Source organism: Hemiscyllium ocellatum, chromosome 3 (genome assembly GCF_020745735.1).
Source record: "Hemiscyllium ocellatum isolate sHemOce1 chromosome 3, sHemOce1.pat.X.cur, whole genome shotgun sequence".
NCBI classification, from domain to species: Eukaryota; Metazoa; Chordata; class Chondrichthyes; order Orectolobiformes; family Hemiscylliidae; genus Hemiscyllium; species Hemiscyllium ocellatum.
Window position 1 is genome coordinate 84,974,627 of NC_083403.1, and position 21,062 is coordinate 84,995,688.

A 21,062-nucleotide genomic window follows, 5' to 3' on the forward strand; every position below is an offset into this window, starting at 1 on the left:
TTTCATGGCTGCATTCCCACCAACTAAGCAGGATCTGAGATTAACTGCGCTTTAAAACGTTACCGGTTTCGATGCTAAAAGCCTGATAAATATCGGGGAGGGGAGTGAAAGGCTGAAACATCTTTTGTACAAACATCTCAAGCGCCTGGAAGCTGCGTAAATCCCCCCCGGGGGGTGCGCGTACGTGGGGGGCATTAGGGCGGGTTTTGGCATCTAAATCTTTGCATCTGAATCTCTTGATGTGGTTATGTTTTCATTCTTCGTGGCGCGATATTTCTTTCGAAACGTAGCCAGCGCACTGGGCGATTTGAGTGGGCGACTGACGAAGATGATGCGACCTTTAAAAGGCAGCAGGATTGCGGAAGGAGTTTCGGAAAGGTAAGGCTTGCTGCCGATGGGGTTCTTTGTGTTGTGCCGGGGATGGTTTATTGTTGGAACAATCAGCCGCTTCCACATCGCCTCCGCAGCCAGTCGGCAGCACACACAGGCACGGACAGCAATCAAACTTCAAGCTTTTATTTCCCTTCTCATGCAGTCAAATGGGTATCAATTGATGAGAGACGTATTTGTGCTGAAGTGTGAAATTATAAATAGGAATATCCTCCCTTTGTAACGGAACTGTCCACAGAAGTTACCTCCACCTGCACCGCTAAGTTAGGCATCATGCCAGCGAACATTCATCCCATCATTCGGGAGTGGCGCGTTTTCATTCGGCCAGACCTTTCTTCAAACACCTCTCTCCCTCTCTTTGTCTGCCTGATTTATGCCGTTTTGGGATGCCTCATGTTCTCTCTGGTTTTATGGAGATATCATTTCTGTCTTGTTTCATCCAGCTGCACATTGGCTGCGAGGGAGGGTCATGGGCAGCCACTAAACCCTCCCCAGCCAACCCGTGAGATAAACGTTAACACGGTCTCTCATCGCTTCCTGGCTCTGACTGTCCACACTGGCGGTGGGCTCCTTACTCACCGCACCGAGAGATATTAACATACAGGTTGTGAAGCTTCAACGTAATATCTCAACTCTCCCGCCACCGAGCATCTTATTCTCATTAAAGAGATAAAACGGTCACTCGCCGGGAGAAGAGCTCAGAGGAATGTTGCTCATTCTGAAATGGCTCTAGGTTTACTGTCCATTGAATATGAGCGGTCAATCAATCTACTGCGCGACCCAGAATGAAAGGGGAATAAATTGATACAAGATGCGAGCAGCAGACATAGAGCATACTGTCCACCAAACCATTTTATATTGATAAAGTTTCCGTCCACTTTAAGGACATATACGTTAAATCTGTATTATAAGCACGTGATATTGACAATTACACAACAACAGGACATATTTGCATTGCTAACATCCCAGTTGCCAGGGAAACAGTAAACCGAGAGACCGATGTAAGAAATCGTTTACTGTGATAAGATAGAGTTTTTGATTAAAATATTCCTGGTAGAATCACACCCCTATTCTCCCTTGACTGCTAGAATCATGCATGAATACAACAATTTAGACATTGGAATCTATACAGTGTAATTAAAATTTCATAACGATATTTGTGATAGTTAAATGCTACATGTCAGCAACCGTGAACGATTAATACAGTAATTAAATGGTTGTCACGAGAAAAATAATATGTGCTGATTTTGTGCATTTCAACAAAAGATTCAGGGTGCCATGAGAGTTTGCCATTTGTAATGGAGTAGCAAAAGCTTATGCCTTTATTTCATAAGGTACTTATGCACATCCTCAGGCTCATACCTTACAGTCATTGAGATACTTCCGAAATGTTTCACCGGCAGTTATGATGTCAGATTTAGATACAAACAGGTTGCAGATACAAACAGATGAAAGAGCAGAAAAACAGGCCACAACAACGCTGTGAAGAGCATCCCACCCAGATCCACTCTGTAACCCTGCAACTCCCATGGCTAATTCACTCAGCCTGCACATCCTTGGGCACCAAGGGCAATTTAGCATGACTAATCCACCTAACCTGCACATCCTTGGACTACGGGAGGAAACTGGAGACACCAGAAAAATGTGCATACTCCATACAGCCACCCAAATTCCTTAACAGGATTCTAGAACCTTCAGTAACTGCTTAATTTACTATTAACAGCAACATTCTACCCAGATTCCACCTACAATTAAAACAGGTTCACCCTCCATTTTAACCCCTGGTGGTGGGACATCTGAGGTTTCTACAAAGTTCAGCCTCTCATCAAACATGAAATAAAAGATTGTAGAACAATTTAAATTTTTTTATGTTTATATGAAAACACTGTTTTTTCTGAAAATAAGTATTTTTAGTAATTAAGAGGTTCCTCAGCACTACACCGGAGTAATTTCTTAGAAAATGTATTCAAGTTTCAGGAGTGGGGCAAAAATCAAAAAGCTTATGAGACAGAGAGATGAGCACCACCACTTAACCAAGGCTGAATTTCTTGATAAGTGAGTGGGTGCAGGATTGGAGGAAGGGTTGGCCCCAACTCGGCTCTATTGAATTTAGGGTGTTTTACCATCATTACGTTGAGGCGAGTAAAATTTTCCACGGGTAAGTCCTAACAGTAGGCAGTAACAAGGAGATGGCCAGTTTTGGGGAATGGCAAAATTAACAATATTAAGGGTAAAAAAAAATGAAGTGGATAATGTGCAATACATAGCATAATTTTCTTAGTGTTAAGAATTTGGACATGGAAGAACTGAAAGGTAGGAGTCATAGTTCATTATTGGATAATGTAAGTTTAATAGCATAAATCTAACACACATGGAGAACATTTGGGTATGGTGGAAATAAATATACTATGACCTTCTTGCAAGCACAAAAGATGCATGTTATAAATAAACTGTTTAAAATATATACATTTACAGCACAGAAGGAGGCTACTCATTTCATTATGTACACACCGATCAACAAAGATCTAACTAAGCTAATCCCATTTTCTAGCTTTCCCCCCAAAGCCCTTGAGGCTATAGTGGAGCAAATGAACATTCAAATACTGATTAAATGTGATGAGAGTTTTGGCTCAACAAAACTTTCAGGCAGTGAGCTTGAGACTCTCAGGATCCTCATAAGAAAAAACTCCACTCTCATCCTTTTATGTCTTACCCAATCTATGCCCTTTTTTATTGACCCTTCCATTCATAGATAAGAGTGCTTTCCTATTTACTGTATCTATGCCCCTTATTATTCTTTACTCCTTTATCAACTCCCCTCTCAACTATTGTTGTTCCAAGAAAAACAACCCTAAACTATCCCATCTTTCCTCATAGCTAAGTCCCTCCCACCCAGACAGTATATTGGTAAATCTCCTCTGCACCCTTTCTAGTACAATCACTTCCTTCCTGTAATGTGGTGACTCACATTCTGTCAGGTTAGACTTTGATCTAGAAGAGTAAATGTGTTGAAAACAAAATTACAAAAGATAGTGACCACATGGTCAGCGAGTGAGTGAGAGAGAGAGAAAGAAACCTACACTGCTAAGTGACACAGCAGTGAATTTGCACAGTGATATGAAGGTACAGTTGTATACTGTACCTTTAAGAGAGAGAGGAAGCTAGCAAAGACTGACTGAAAGCACAGAGACTGCTGAACACTTTTAAAAATGTAACATTTAGTTGAAACAAATAGCTGGAGTTGCATTGCCATGGAACAAAAGCCAATTAAATTTGGCCAATCAGTTTAAATTATGCCCCAGATACCAAAATCCAATCGAATTTGAATTTTACTGTTTGGGATGACATCAAACCAATCAAATCATCCAATGTTTTGGGGTATAAAACCAGAAATTTTGGACAGTTAGGGGGAGAATTGCAAAGGGCATCAACAAGTACAGACTGCTAGCCGAATAGCTCTCTGAAAGGGACCTGTCTATAAGAAATATTGTGCAGCAGAAGATCGAAGAAGAGACAACCCAGAAAAATATAGAGCAAAATCTACAAAGCAGAATCAACAAAGCTGACTGGTTTTTGATTAATGTTTTTGGAAATCTTAATCAGTGTTTTTTTTAACAGATCAATATTATAGAGTGAAAGGTAAAGGACAGCTTTAAGAGAAAGGAGTTGTAAATAGTTGTTGTTTGAATGTTCTGTGTTGGACTTGAAGAATAAAACTGTTAATATTTACTTTAAATAGTGACATCTAAGATAGTTCTTTGCCTATTGAAATTTAACAAATTATGCCGTGACGTAAGCTTCTCTGTGTGTCAGGTTTAAATTAGCAGAGGAGTTTACCCTATGTCATAACAACAGTTACTGCTCTTGCTGTTTGACTTCACGTATCTCTGGACCTCAGAGTGTATCTAGGAAAAATTAACAAACAGTGAAATTTACAGCTGACCTGTGTGGGAGAACTCACAGCACAGGAACAGATACGTGCATAGTTTTTAAATGTAACCAATTTAGAACTCCAACTTTTAGATCTGGTCTATCCTTTCCATCACTATTTAAAATCTAATAGAATTATGGTTGCTGGCCCCAAAGTGCTTCCCCACTGATATTTCAGTCACCTGTCCTGTCTTATTTCCCAAGAGTAGATCAAGTTTTGCACCTTCTCTAGTAGGCACATCCGCATACTGAATCAGAAAATTTTCTTGTTCACACTTAACAAATTCCTCTCCATCTAAACCATTAACACAATGGCAGTCCCAGTCTATGTTTGGAAAGTTAAAATCCCCTACCATAACCACCCTATTATTCTTACAGATAGCTAAGATCTCTTTACAAATTTGTTTCTCAATTTCCCTCTGACTATTAGGGGGTCTATAATACAATCCTAATAATGTGATCATCCCTTTTTTGTTTCTCAATTCCACCCAAATAACCTCCCTGGATGTATTTCCAGGAATATCCACCCTCAGTACAGCTGTAATGCTATTCCTTATCAATCCCCTCCCCCTATCCCCTTGCTTTCCTCCTCCCTTTCTGTCCTTCCTGTAACATTTGTTTCCTGGAACATTAAGCTGCCAGTCCTGTCCATTCCTGAGCCATGTTTCTGTAATTGCTATGATATCCCAGTGCCATGTTCCTAACCATGCCCTGAGTTCATCTGCCTTCCCTGTTAGGCCATACACCAGCTTCTCAGCCATGCATTCATCTGCTCTATCCTTCTATTCCTGCCCTCACTAGCTTGTAGTACCAGGAGTAGTCCAGATATTACTACTCTTGAGGACCTCCTTTTTAAATTCCTGCTTAACTCTCTGTAATTTCCCTTCAGAATCTCAACCTTTTCCCTTCCTATGTCATTGGTTCCAATGTGGATAATGACTTCTTGCTGGCCCCTCTCCCCCTTGAGAACATTCTGCACCCTCTCTGAGATATCCTTGATCCTGGCACAAGCAAAGCAACACACCAGTCTGATTTTTCACTGCTGTCTGTCTGTACCTTGGACTAGAGAGTCCCCTAACACAATTGATTTCTTGGAACCTTGCGTACCCCAAATTGCATTAGAGCCAATCTCAATAACAGAAACTTGGCTGTTTGTGCTACATTCCCTGTGAATCGACCACCCCCTTCATTTTCCAAAACAGCATACTTGTTTGAAATAGGGAGAGCCACAGAAGACTCCTGCATGAACTGCCTACCTCTCTTACTTTTCCTGGAGTTAACCGATATGTGTGACTGTATCTGCAACTTTTCACCCTTCCTATAACTGCCATCCATCATATACTGTTGCTGTTGCAAATTCTTCATTGCCTCTAACTGTCTCTCCAACCGTTCCATTTGATCTGATAAGATTCGCAACCAATCACATTTATTGCAGACATAATCCACAGTAAACTCTGCTTAAACTCCCACATCTGACAAGAAGCACATACTCAAGGCCATTTTTGCTCCTTCACAATCTACAGACCCAGAAAATAACACCATCTTACTCCTTTACAAAACACTTCTCCAGGTTAAATTAATAGCTATGGCTTATATTTTAAGTTTAATCAAGAGACATATCTCAAAAACATATAATTAAGAAAGAACCCACTCTATTCACTACTGCAGACTTTCTGTAGATCCCACTTAAAAACTATTCACTTATCTGTTTCTGTGCTGTAACTTCACCCAAACAGTTCCTCCAAGATCAGTTGTGAATTTCTCTGTTTGTTAATTTTCCCAGATGCATTCCGATGTCCAGCAATACATGAATTCAACAGCAAAGGCAGTAACTGTACAAGTTCACTATGGTGTCAGTTTCTTTCTCTCTCTCTCTCTCCTGCACTGACCTGACCATATGCTTTCTTTGTCTGTATCTCTTCCTTTTTAAAACTGCTGTTGTTTTGACTTTTTTTCTCTCCAAAATTCCAAAACAATGCAAATGCTGCTCCTGGAATTTCTGGAAATCATCTCCAATACCTAAAATATCTCAAGAAAGGAGCAGCTGTTACAGCCAGCAAGTTTTCCCGTCCTCCATCTTAGATTACCCAGTTAGAGGCAATAAGTAATTTACAAGAGCTGGGGGGTGTGATGGTTGGCAGTTATAAGCTGGGAGAAAAGCCACCATTTCAGTCTGGTAAGTGGGTTAACCCCAGGAAAGGTAGGAGGGATAGGCAGGTAGTGCAGGAGTATTCTGTAGCATTCCCCATCTCAAACAAGTAAACTGTTTTGGAAAATGTAGGGAGTGATGGCCTCTCGGGAATGCAGCATGAACAGTCAAGTTTCTGGTATCGCAAATGGCTCTAATGTAATGAGTGGTACATCGGGTTCCAAGTGATTGATTGTGATAGGGAACTCTCTAGTCAGAGGCACAGACAGATGTTTCTGTGGCAGGCAGTAAAAAAATCTAGAATGGTGTGTTGCTTCCCTGGTGTCAGGATCAAGGAATATTCAGAGAGGGTGCAGAATGCTCTTAAAGGGGAGAGGGACCAGGAGGAGGTCATTGTACACATTGGAAATAACAACATAGGAAGGGAAAAGGATAATATTCTGAAGGGAGAATATAGAAAGATAGGCAGAAATTTTAAAAAGGGTGTTGAGTGTAGAGAATGAGCTGCCAGAGGAAGTGGTGGAGGCTGGTACAATTGTAGCATTTAAAAGGTATCTGGAAGGGTATATGAATAGGAGGGGTTTCTTTGCGGTATGGGCCAAATGCTGCCAAGCATGACTAAATTTGGTTGAGATATCTAGTCGGCATGAACGAGTTGTACTGAAGGGTCTGTTTCCCTGCTGTAAAATTGATGTTTCTATGATTCTATGATTGATATGTGCAGAGTGGTAGATTTGAGACTGGGCACCTTCTAGCAGAGCGCTTTAGGGAACATCTCCGAGACACCCACACCAATCAAGCACACCGCCCCGTGGTCCAACATTTCAACTCCCCCTCCCACTCTGCCGAGGACATGGAGGTCCTGGGCCTCCTTCACCGCCGCTCTCTCACCACCAGACGCCTGGAGGAAGAACGCCTCATCTTCTGCCTTGGAACACTTCAATCCCAGGGCATCAATGTGGACTTCAACAGTTTCCTCATTTCCCCTTCCCCCACTCACCCTAGTTCCAAACTTCCAGCTCAGCACTGTGCCCATGACTTGTCCGGACTTGTCCGACCTGCCTATCTCCTTTTCCACCTATCCACTCCATCCTCTCCTCCCTGACCTATCACCTGCATTCCCTCCCCCACTCACCCATTGTATTCTATGCTACTTTCTCCCCACCCCCATCCTCCTTTAGCTTATCTCTCCACGCCTCAGGCTCACTGCCTTTATTCCTGATGAAGGGCTTTTGCCCGAAACGTCAATTTTGTTGCACCTTGGATGCTGCCTGAACTGCCGTGCTCTTCCAGCACCACTAATCAGAATCTGGTTTCCAGCATCTGCAGTCATTGTTTTTACCTTGATCTCTATGTAAGGCATTCGGCAAGGTTCCTCATGGGAGACTGATTAATAAGGTTAGATCTCATGGTTTACAGTGTGAACTAGCCATTTGGATACAGAACTGGCTCGAAGGTGGAAGACAGAGGGTGGCGGCAGAGGGTTGTTTTTCAGACTGGAGGCCTGTGACCAGTGGAGTGCCACAAGGATCGGTGCTGGGTCCTCTACTTTTCATCATTTATATAAATGATTTGGATGTGAGCATAAGAGGTATAGTTAGTAAGTCTGCAGTTGACACCAAAATTGGAGATGTAGTGGACAGCAAAGAAGGTTGCCTCAGATTACAACAGGATCTTGATCAGATGAGACAATGGGCAGATGTGACAGATGGAGTTTAATTCAGATAAATGTGAGGTGCAGCATTTTAGGAAAACAAATCTTAGCAGGACTTATACACTTAATGGTAAGGTCCTTGGGAGTGTTGCTGAACAAAGAGACCTTGGGGTGCAGGTTTGTAGCTCCTTGAAAGTGGAGTTGCAGGTAGATAGGATAGTGAAGAAGGCGTTTGTATGCTTTCCTTTATTGGTCAGAGTATTGAGTACAGGAGTTGGGAGGTCATGTTGTGGCTGTACAGGACAGTGATTAGGCCACTTTTGGAATATTGCACACAATTCTGGTCTCCTTCCTATCGGAAGGATATTGTGAAACTTGAAAAGGTTCAAAAAAGATTAACAAAGATATTGCCAGGGTTGGAGGATTTAAGCTATAGGGAGAGGGGGACTAGCTGGGGCTGTTTTCCCTGGAGTGTCGGAGGCTGAGGGGTGACCTTATAGAGTTTATAAAATCATGAGGGGCATGGATGGATAAATAGACAAGGTCTTTTCCTCAGGGTGGGGGAGTCCAGAAATAGACGGCATTGGTTTAGGATGAGTGGGAAAGATATAAAAGGGACCTAAGGGACAACTTTTTCATGCAGAGGGTGGTGTGTATATGGAATGAACTGCCAGAGAAAGTGGTGGAGGCTGATACAATTACAGCATTTAAAAGACATCTGGATGTGTATATGAACAGGAAGTATTTAGAGGGATATGGATCAAGTGCTGGCAAATGAGACTAAATGGACAAGTTGGAATGAAGGGTCTGTTTCCATGCTGTACATCTCTATGACTGTATGACTCTAAAAGGAGATAAAGGTGTACATAGATATGAATATATGAATCAGGAGCAGGAGTAGGCTTGCACTTGTTCTGCATTTGATAAGATCATAGCTGATTTGATTGTAGGATCAACTGTGTTTGACCATCTATCTTCTATAACCCTTTTTTCTTTTTTTGATCAACGGTCTCTCTAACCCAGCCATAAACCTATTGAATGATCATGCTTCCTCTGTTGACTAAGAAAGAATATTCCACAGACAAAAGTACAAAAAGAAATAAATGTGATATTTATAGGAAGTGCGTGTTATATACACGGTTTTCGATATGGATATTGAAACTTCTTTTAAAAGTTAGATATGTTTTTGTTTATCTACAATTATTCTATTCTGTGACTATTTTTAGTCTGTTTAATTCAATTATTCGTACCTGTGTGTGAAAGAACCTAGGAACAGGGGTAGGCCACACAGCTTGTGCCTTTTCTACCTGAGATTACCGCTGATCTGCAACCTAACGCCATGTACCTAGCTTTGCCTCAAATTGCTTAATAATCCTAGAAAACAAAAATCTACAAATTTAAAATTAACGATTAATCTAGAATCAAGTGCCATTTGCAGAGGAGAGTTCCAAACTTGAACAATCCCTGCAATGAAGGACTATTTCCTAATTTCACTCACATATGGTCAGGTTCCAATTTTTAAAATTCTGTTCTTTAGTTCTACACTCCCCATTGGAAGGAAATCTATCCAGTCAGTCTCACTTAACGTAGAGTCATAGAGTCATAAACTCATGGAGTTATACAGCACTGAAACAGACCTTTTAGTCCATGCCGAACAGATATCCTAAACTGATCTAGTGTCATTTAGCAGCACTTGGCCCATATCTCTCTAAGCCCTTTATATTCAATAACCCATCCAGATGCCTTTTAACTGTTTTAATTGAATCAGTCTCCACCAGTTCCTCTGGCAGCTCTTTCCATACACGCACCACCCTCTGCATGAAAAAGTTTCCCCTTTAATATAAAACACAGGATTCTATTGCCATTTTTGATTATTTTACCATACTTGCTCATGAAATATTAGCTACCTGTATATCTGGACAATGCTCCCCACCCCCAACCTCTCTCTATGCACGTCTGCTGATTTTAGCTTTTCACCATTGTAAGTATTTGAAATCCAAAGTGGATTACCCTATAGTTTCCTACATCAATCTATTTTATAATTTTACACTTCCATCTATTCCACTAATAATATTACCTATGTTATTGTCAACTGTACAACAGCAGATTTGGTTATATGGATTTCTACCTAATCATCTAATGCATGTTTATGAATAGCTGAGGCCCAAACAAAGATCCTTGCATGACGCCACCGCACATCCTGATAATTAGATTACTTGTCTATTATCCTCACTCTCTATCTCCTTCTGCTCAGTCAATTTTTTTAATCAGGTCAATAGTTTTCCTCAGTTACATGGACTTTAACTTGAAAAAACAGCCTATTATGAAGGGTTTATTCAAATGCCTTCTAGACATCTGTGCAACCTCTCCAGACAGGTGTCCACCAGTTTAATCATGTCTTCAAAAGATTCAATGAGGTATATCAAATAAAACATAGTTTTACAAACCAATCTGGTTATTTCTGATAAGCCGAACATTTGAAAGGTGTACAGTCACCCTAGATTTAAATAACAGTTTTCCAACAGCATATTTATGCTAACTTGTCTTAAGCATTCTGGTTTCTCTTAAAACTGACATTCTACAAAATTTGTCATACAATAAAATATAAAATAGCCATCATTCTGCTCATCCTCACTGAATCCCCCGCTTTCAACATCCTTGGAGTTGCCATTGGCCAGAAATTTAACTGGACTCGCAATACAAATACAACCGCTACAAGGGCAGGTCAGAGGCTAGGAATACTGCAACACATAACACACCTTCTAACTCACCAAAGCCTGTCCATCATCTTCAAGGCAAAAGTCATGAGTATGATGAAATACTCCACACTTGCCTGGATGGGTGCAGCTGCAACAATGCTCAAGAAGCTTGACATCATCCAGGAAGAACCAGCCCGCTTGATTGGCATGACATTCACAAGCACCCATTCCCTCCAGCACTGATGCTCAGGAGCAGCAGTGTGTACTATCTACAAGATACACTGCAGAACTTCACTATAGATTCTCAGGCAGCATCTTCCAAACCCAGGACCACTTTCATTTAGAAGGACAAAGGCAGCAGATATATGGGAACATCACCGCATGCATTTTCCCCCCAAGCCACTCACCATCCTGACTTGGAAATGTATGTTCTTTTACTGTCACTGGATCAAAATCCTTGAATTCCCTCCCTAAAAGCTTTGTGGATCAACCTACAGCACATGAACAGCAGCAGTTCAAGAAGGCAGCTCACCTGTCACTTTCTCAAGGGCAACTGCAGGTGTGCACTAAATGCTGCCCCCCCGACCCCATCATAAGAGTGAATAAAAGAAAGTTACCTTATGTTGCTTCACTATTCCTAGTGTTTTAAAACTCCAGTAACAAATTAAAAAATTCTTCCTTTGTCATTCTTTGTAGTGAATTCATAAGCCTATCACTTCTGCTGGTGTTCCAATTTTGTGACAAATTTTTTTTCTGCAAAGAATATTAACATTGGCATAATATTGCATTTAGTTAGAGCACAATTTTTATTTCTTACTGTCATTTTTCATAAAGATTGATCTTGAGGTTTTATCATGGAATGATAAAAAAATTTGCATATTATGTTTTTGGCTCTGACTTTTAGTTGTGTGACTAACGAGCATTTTGAGGTAGAGTTGGGGTGATACAAGCATCCAAGCTACATCTGCCTAAAGCTTTAAAACATGAATTCTAGCAGAATTATGCTTTTTGGCAAATTCTTCAGAAAATGAGTTTTTTGACAGCTGATGGATAGCAGAGAGAAAAAAAACCATAACGAAAAATCAAGCAAAGATTTTATCTGAATGACATGCTCATACGTGTAACAGAAATCAGTGAACTTCATGTTGGAAATAAAATACTTCCTGATGATTATTGAATGTTGAACATTTTCCTTCTAATGATGGTTCTGCTTTATAATTATGTGTGAAAACTACATAATCTTGCATACAAAGCATAACTCATGTGTTAGTTCAGGCTTTGTATTCATTTTTGTGAAACATAGAACACAGACAATCTATAGTTATTTTTAAGTAATTCTGTCTTGAGATAATGTCACTTTAACCGTACTGATAGAAACATTTGAATGTAAGCAGTCCCTTGCTGAAGTAAGAACCTGGTGAAATGTCTCAGAATTTCAGCACCCTTGGATTGAATATTCTGTACTTTACCACAAGGATGTATCTCCCTCTAGTCTCTGCAGCAAAATTATAATCATTTCTCTTATTCATGTGTTTTCACCTTTACCAAAAGTGTTAGTTTAAATAAAATCTTCCATCTCACATGGAATATTAAGAAATGTGTAAAAGTCAGATTGGGTCATGAGGCAATGATTCTTGTTTTAATTATTGTTGGTTGCCTACGCTGTGTTATATAATGCTTAGGGATCTTTGAGTCCTAACAAGGAGCAGCTGTTGCTTGGGTTAACTGAAACAGAGGTCAGACATAACAACAATCCAACTGGGACAAACAGTGTATGCGTTAATATTTCCTTCTTACCTTTCATAAGCTCATTGATGTGTAGAACGATCAAAGCAAAGCTCTTGAAGGGCATAAAATAAAACCTTTGTTTCCCTCAAGTAGTAGCGTAATGCTGTTTGAAATTGTACCAAAGAATCTTCCTGTGCTTTTTTAACTGTAACAATGATCTATTTAAAATAATTATAAATTAGTTAATGGGCAGGATTTCCTAGTCCATCAAAAAGGTTAGAAAGTAGGAAATCTGGCAAAATAATATGAACCCAGTTGGGAAGTCTGTTCGTCACAATGCTGCCACAGGAAAAGTTTCCAAACATTGGGATCAGATGGATTGCCTCCATGTGAATGGGAGGAGGCAGCCAACTTAAAGAATTACAGGCCAGATTTAGGACTATTGACAAAAGCTGCCAGCATTTTGTTGGTGATTATAAGTCCTTGGTCATGTGGGGAGTCACTGACTTCATGCAGTCAGTCTCCTTGTAGCTTTCTGGGAGGCAGTTAGAGCTTGAGACTGCGTGACCCCAAGTGGGGACAGGTATAGACAGGAAAGACCATTCTGTAACCTAGGTGACCATTAGAGGAATCCTGCCTGTGTGGCCTTAAGGGGATTAAATTTTAAAACATTTTATGTTCCAGTTCAATTGTTGAAGCATTTTTTTTGATCCCCATCATCTCTCCGTGTAGCATCAAGAATGCAGAACTGTCGGCCTTCTGATTACATCAACAGCAATAACATCTTATCCATCCTTACTTACCTGATGAACTAGAAGTTGCCAATTAGAACCCAACCTTAGGAAAATTTCTGGGTCAGTCTCATTGAGGATAGTACGGGATGATGACTAACGTTTGGTACCAAAAATAGAGTCCCATAACCTGTGGGCAAATCCAACCTAATTTATGTCTATTGGTTAAAACTGGAAGAAGAAATCTTTTACAAATATGACATTTTTTCTGATTAATGTTAGATTTTGTAATTCCATTTAATTTGAGTTTCAGTGTGGCTTCACGAAAGGAAAATCATGCTGAACAAATATATTAGAATTCTTTGAGGAGTTAACATTCAGGATAAATAATGAGGAAGCAGTGGATATAATATATATTAGGATTTTCAGAAGGTGCTTGATAACATACAACTTAATAAGAGCGGGTTTTGAGAAGATTTGTAGCTAAGGTTGAGGTTCTGGATGTAAGACCCTATACAGACAACAAGCAAAACTAATGTCATTTGCAAAATACCATGCAAGATCTGTAACAAACACTACATTGGATAAACAATCAGAAAACTAGCCACAAGGATACATGAACACCAACTAGCCACAAAACGGCATGACCCTTTCTCACTAGTATCCTTCCATACAGATAAAGAAGGACACCACTTCGACTGGGACAACACATCCATCTTAGGACATGCATGAGAATTTCTAGAAGCATGGCATTCCAACTGGAACTCTATTAACAAATACATGGAGTTAGATCCCATCTAACACCCCCTGAGAAAAAGAGCAGGAAATGAAATCACCACAGGAAATGACGTCACCACAGGAAATTATATCACCAACCCAAAGAAACCTAAACACATAAATAGAAAGCAGGAACCATGTTCACTGCTTTGCCTGAGGCCCACTGAAGATGTTACCTAGTAGGGTGATGAAACGTCTGGAATGAACCTTCTGGCTCAATGAGCAAACCTACATCCAGAACTTAATAAGAGTCTGTGGTATTGGTGGTAGTATATTAACATAGATAGGAGATTGATCAAGTAATAGAAAACAGAGTTGGGTTAAGGGAATCTTTTTCAGGATGGCGACTCATAATCAGTGGAGTGCTTCAGAAATCAGTGGTGGGACCCCAGTTATTCATAGTATATATTAATTGCTTGGATTAGGAAAGTGAAAGCACCACAGTCTGCAGATGACACAAAAGTTAGTGGGACGATAAATGATGAGGATGACACAAAGTGTCATATAGAGACAGCTTAAACAAGTGGGCAAATGTGGAATATAACATGGGAAAATGTGATGTTATGCACTTTGGCAGGACTAATACAGGGACCAAATATTATTTAAACAGAGAAAGATTGCAGAAACTTACAGCAGATAAGAATTTGAGAATCCTGTGTTTTAGTCAGAAAAGAGCTGGGTATACAAGTCCAGCAGGTAATAGGGAGATATGATGGAACATTGGCAATTTATTTCAAAGGGAATGATGTATTAAAATGGGGAAGTCTTGTTAAACTATCCAAGGCATTCGTCATTTTATAGTTAGAAACTGTGAATTGTTTGAGGTCCCTTATTTAAGAAAATATGTACTGGCATTGGAAGCAGTCCAGACAAGGTTCACTAGGATGATCTTGGGCATGGAGGTACTGTCATATGAGGAGAGGTTGAGTAAATTGGGCCTGTGCTCATTGGATTTACAAGAATGAGAACAGTCCTTATTGAAACATAGTTTGGAGAATTTGTTTCCCCTTTTGGGAAAGTCAAGCACCAGAGGGCATAATCTCAGAGTAAGGGGTCACCTATTTAAAACAGATATGAGGAGGAATTTCTTCCCTCAGTGGGTGGTGAATCTGTAGAATTCTTTGCAGTAGATTATATTCAATGCTGACATAGAAAGATTCTTAATCAGTAAGAGAATCATGAGTAAGTGGAAAAGGCAGGAAAGTGGAGTCCAGTGTGGGTACATTCTGATTGAATGGTAGGATGAACTTGATTGGCTGAATGGCCTACTTCTGCTTGTCCTTCTAATATTGTTATAGTGGTTTAACAGCTTTTCAGACTGGAGGACTGTGACCAGTGGTGTGCTACAAGGTTTGGTGCTGGGTCCACTGCTTGTCATCGTTTATATAAATGATTTCAATGTGAACATGGGGGTGTATGGTTAATAAGTAAATTGGAGGTGTAGTGGATAGCGAAGAAGGTTACCTCAGAGTACAACAGGACCTTGATCAGATGGACCAGTGGGCCAAGGAATGGCAGTTAGAGTTTAATTTAGATAAATATGAAGTGCTGAATTTTGGAAAGGCAAATCAGGGAAGGATGCATACACTTAATGGGAAGATCCTGGGGAGTGTTGTTGAGCAAAGAGACCTTAGAGTGCAGGTTCATAATTCCTTGAAAGTGAAGTTCCAGGTTGACAGGATAGTGAAGAAGGTATATGGTATGTTTGCCTTTATTGATCTGAGCATTAAGTATTGGAGTTGTGAGGTTATGTTGCAACTGTACAGGCCATTGGTTAGGCCACTTTTGGAATACTGCATGCAATTCTGGTTTCCCTGCTTTGGAATGATGTTGTGAAACTTGAATGGGTTCAGAAAAGATTTACAAGGATGTTGCCAGGCTTGGTGGATTTGAGCTATAGGGAGAGGCCGAATAAGCTGGTGTTGTTTTCCCTGCAGCGTCGGAGGCTGAGGGGTGACCTTATAGAGATTTACAAAATCATGAGGGGCATGGATAAGGTGAATAGGGAAAGTCTTTTCCCCAGGGTGGGGGAGTCCAAAGTGAGAGGGCATACGTTTTAGGTGTGAGGGGAAAGATTTAAAAGGGACATAGTGGGCAACTTTTTTTACTCAGAGGGTAGTGCATGTGCAGAATGAGCTGCTAGAAGAAGTGGTGGAGGCTGGTAAAATTACAATATTTAAAAGGCATCTGAATGGGTATATGAATAGGAAGGGTGTAGAGAGATATGGGCCAAATGCTGGCCAATGGGACTAGATTGGGTTGGGATATTTGGCCAGCATGGACAAGTTGGACTGAAGAGTCTGTTTCTGTACTATACAGCTCTGTGACTCGATAATCTTACAACACAAAGTGGAAATTGAAGAGACGCAGAATACAGAATTTAAGAGGGCTCTGAATGACAATGTTTATGGTGAGAAATCTGGAAGAATCTGAAGAGAATTCTAGCAAAGCCTTTCTCAATGTTGGGATCAATAAGTTTCATTTTCCAGCAGAGCATGTTGAGGTGAGATCCTTGGGGGCATCAAAAGGCGTATTGATAGGAATTACTGCCATTATCAGCCTCAATAATACCTAATCCAGCCTCATTAATATGCAGGTTCCTCTTCTACCATACGCCGGACAGAAACTAGATGTTGAGAATTCTTGAAAAGAAAGTCAGAGCTTGAACTTGGCAACTCCAGCTTGCCTGTTGCCCCTCCAGCTCTCCATCTTGGATACTCAGCATGCTTATCTCATATATTTCAGAGGACGCTCCACAGTACTGAGGATGCCACCTAGAAAAGGGATGAAATATCTGCAAACCAACTTCCCAGCTTGGTTAACATACCCACAACAACTGCATGATTATCTCATGCCATGCTCCATGGGCAGTGACTACATGCACCCTATGCCACAGATGTTGGCATCTGACATAGCTTTGCATCATCATAGCCCATCTTCAATCTGCTTACTGTATGATTCTTCACTTTAATGCTACACTTCAAAGTTCACTGCCTTCCCTCATTGTATACTGCTGCAAGGATGCCTTGCAAACACGGACAGACTCTCAGCTTACAGATTGGACTAGACTGCATTTCGGGGCTGCCTGCTACTTTCCTTTTGCTCACACACATTACAATTACTTGGTTGCTCACAGCCACTCTGCCTTTCCCTGCCTTGTATTGACATACATTGCTTTTCAGGATAGATACAAAACCAGGCAGCTTGTCGTGGTTGTCAGTATTCACCAGGTAAGGGAGTGGACAGGTCTCAACATTCCAACATGCTACATTAGTGTAATATGCACACCATGCACCAGCAACTGACACAGCAGAGACATTGCATGTGCAGCAACCAAATGGCCATATCTTGAAGTTGGAGAGATCAGTTACATCAAGGGAAACACTCTTCAGTTGAGGAATCCCAATGCAGTAACTCAAGAGCTGTCTCCAATATCGGTCCAGGAGCCCGACCATGGTCAAGGGGCTGCTTGGAGTGGACATGGTCAAGCCCCTCTCCAAATAGGGGGCGAGGAGCCAAAAGCTCGACACCCAACCACCTGTCTTAGCTTTATGTGCCCATTAAAATCAGCCATTTTCTCCAGCACTGTGGTTAAAGGACAGATTGGGTGAAATGAATGTGGGTGGCACAGACATTAGTGCTGTTGCTAGTGGTGGGAAGATGAGAAACAGTCCTGAGTGACTGAATAGGCAGCACAAAGTTCATACAGGGTTACTGATGTGACGAAATTGGGTGGGTGAGAGCAAATGAGAGATATTGCTGCATGCAATAGAGGGAATAGTGGAACATGAGCCTCAGTGAGAGATGGGTGCAGCAGCAGAAATAGAGTAATTGTAAAGTAGCAGAGATCAGATGGGAGCACATAACTTGGAAGAGCAATGAAGATCATTGGCATTCTTCCCACATTGTTGGATTTCCCACCAAATAGCTCAAAACACACTCAGCACTCAGACCAGGCTGGCAGGGCCTGGTGTCATGTCCTTGAGTGGTGGTCTTGTGGATAATGGATATCTCCCTTCATAAATCAGGATCTCGTAGTCCATGTCTTTAGGACATGACAGCAATTTCCCCTTCTCTACCAAATCAGGGGCAAATTTCACAAACCATACAGGATGGTGGTGTACTGTCAGCACTTCTATGTGCTGACAAAGGCTTTTTAAAGGTGGTGCCAGTGCCATGAATGATGGTCTATTCTGGGATATCTCAGCAGTTCTTGTGGTCAAGGTGAGTGGGAGAAACCAGTTAGCATCAGATGAGAGACGTCATAAGCTTGTGGTAAGTAATTAGTGAGGTAAGTTTGGGATGATAGTGCAAGAAAACTTGCTGGTCCTCATTGAGAGAACCAGAGAAACTCTCCATGAAAATTGACAAAGTACAGTAAGACTCAGCCCAGCAGATGAGAAACTGAAAGATAGCAAGACAGAATCAAATTATTATCAATGACTTGTCATTTATCTCAAGATGGTTGAAATATAAAAGCAGCAATGTGCTACTGAGACTTTATAAAGTTCTGGTTAGGCCCCATTTGGAGTACTGTGTCCAGTTTTGGTCCCCACACCTCAGGAGGGACATACTGGCACTGGAGCGTGTCCAGCGGAGATTCACACGGATGATCCCTGGAATGGTAGATTTAACATACGAGGAACATCTGAGGATCCTGGGATTGTACTCATTGGAGTTTAGAAGGTTAAGGGGAGATCTAATAGAAACTTACAAGATAATACATGGCTTGGAAAGGGTGGACGCTAAGAAATTGTTTCTGTTAAGCGGGGAGTTTAGCACCTGTTGGCACAGCCTTAAAATTAGAGGGGGTCAATTCAGAACAGAAATGCGGAGACATTTATTCAGCCAGAGAGTGGTGGGCCTGTGGAATTCATTGCCGTGGAGTGCACTGGAGGCCAGGCTGCTAAATGTCTTCAAGGCAGAGATTGATAAATTCTTGATGTCACAAGGAATTAAGGGCTATGGGGAGAATGTGGGTAAGTGGAGTTGAAATGCCCATCAGCCATGATTAAATGCCGGAGTGGACTCGATGGGCCTAATGGCCTTACTTCCACTCCTATGTCTTATGGTCTTATGGTCTTAATAGAAGCTTAGAGACAAAGATAGAGAATTATATTTATATAGGAAGTGAGTAAATGAAATGCAAAGAGAAAAACATTCAATATGTTGTCATAGTGATTACATAGATTATCAATTTTCAATTTTCATCATCTGATTTTATAACCTGGGACTTTCATGGATATTCTTTAGAAAGGAGAAAAAAGACATTGATTTAAATAGCTATTATAATTATCTGACCACAGGCTGAGCCAAGCTTCATGAAACCATCAATAAAAGAAACTAGTCTGACTTGAAATGACCATCTTATCACAAAGGATTGAAACCATTCAAGCTTGAATAAGCCTGTATCTTTGCTTGATCTATACTGTTATGGTAAATTTCTCATGCTGAAGATGAAAGACATCACCTCCCAGTATCTAACATACAGTTTATCCATGCACATGAATACTCAAATGAGATGTATTTGAGGAATCTATTTTTGCCAGATCAGAGGATGTGTGACTGGAATGGGAGAAGATTTTCTTTCCATTTCTCTCTGCTCTCTTAGGAAGGATGAAGCCTGTCAAGAAAGCAAATCAGACAAATATCTAAATCCTGAGAATTCAAAGATCTTTGCAATATTCATGGCTGTCATTGGTCCAGGAAATTCCTCACGAACTATGGTCTCAGGTTAAAACCTAATAACTCAAAAACATCCGAAGGGGTTTAAACTACATATTCCTTTATCCTTCTTCTCCTTTTATATTTGGCATTACCCTTTTTAAACTTTGTGCCTATGTTTGCGTGTACAGGTATGTTTGATGTCATGTCTTTATTACATTTTTTGCGGGTTAGCAACTTAAGAAAACTTAAGTAATTGGCTCGTCAATGTTTTTGCTTAATCAATTAATTTTTAATGGGAGAGAGACATAGATACATGTTAAAAATAAGTTAAACTTCTTTTTCTATTCAATCAAGGAGGATAACAAGAGGTGAACCAATTCATACCTCCTCACTTAATTGGAGTAAATTAGATTGTCAACCAATATATTCCTATAGGCTAATGACAAAACTGTTGTGCGGAAAGTAAATTGTACCTTCAAAAGCTATTTAAAAGAAAAGCTGCAAAATATGTTTTGTTGATCCTGTAACATTTAAATGCTAATAAGTCCATAACAGGATGAAAAATTAAAGATATTGAGCTTGGAAGATTTAAAAACATGAATAGACACTTTGAGGTGAATTTACAATTCAATGTCAGAATGATAGGCATTACAAAACAAGGGGTGAAATATCTAGAGGTGGGAAATTGGGGATACTAAAGAAAATAAACTAAAATTGGAGCAACTTAGATTACTTACAGTGTGGAAACAGGCCCTTTGGCCCAACAAGTTCACACTGACCCACCGTAGCGCACCCACCCAGACCCATTCCCCGTCATTAACCCCTGCAACTAACACTACGGGCAATTTAGCATGGCCAATTCACCTAACCTGCACATTTTTGGACTGTGGGACAAAACTGGAGCACCCGGAGGAAACCCACTCAGACACAGGGAGAATGTGCAAACTCCACACAGTCAGTTGCCCGAGGTGGGAATTGAACCCAGGTCTCTGGCACTGTGAGGCAGCAGTGCTAACCACTGTGCCACTGTGCCGACCATAGATGAGAGCTAGAGTTCCAATAGAACAAAGAGAAACTAGGATTTCTCGAAAGAGAAAAAAGAGAAAGAGGCAGGGGAAAGAACAAGAGTGAAAGAGGCATTAATAGGACAAGAGAGAAAGGCAGAAGCAGAAAGAAGGGAGAGAATTCCAAGAAAAGGAAAGTGATAGGGAGTTTAAATTTAAGCAACTAAAGCTGAGAAGGGAAAATCATAATGAAAGCAGCTCTCGTGAGAGAACCACACCTAGCTCACATTTAATACTGAGATATTTATATTTACCTGTATGATTTTGCAAGTA

General features: G+C 40.7%; 1 protein-coding gene across 1 annotated transcript in view; it reads left to right on the plus strand.

Moving 5' to 3' along the window:
- Positions 1 to 244: 244 nt before the first annotated feature.
- Positions 245 to 21,062, plus strand: part of LOC132806651 (macoilin-like) — a 128,732-nt gene continuing 107,914 nt past the window's right edge. The window contains exon 1 of the mRNA XM_060821261.1: positions 245 to 378. Within this exon, the coding sequence (XP_060677244.1) occupies positions 248 to 378 (131 nt within the window). The 5' untranslated portion in view covers positions 245 to 247. The remainder of the gene's footprint in view (positions 379 to 21,062) is intronic.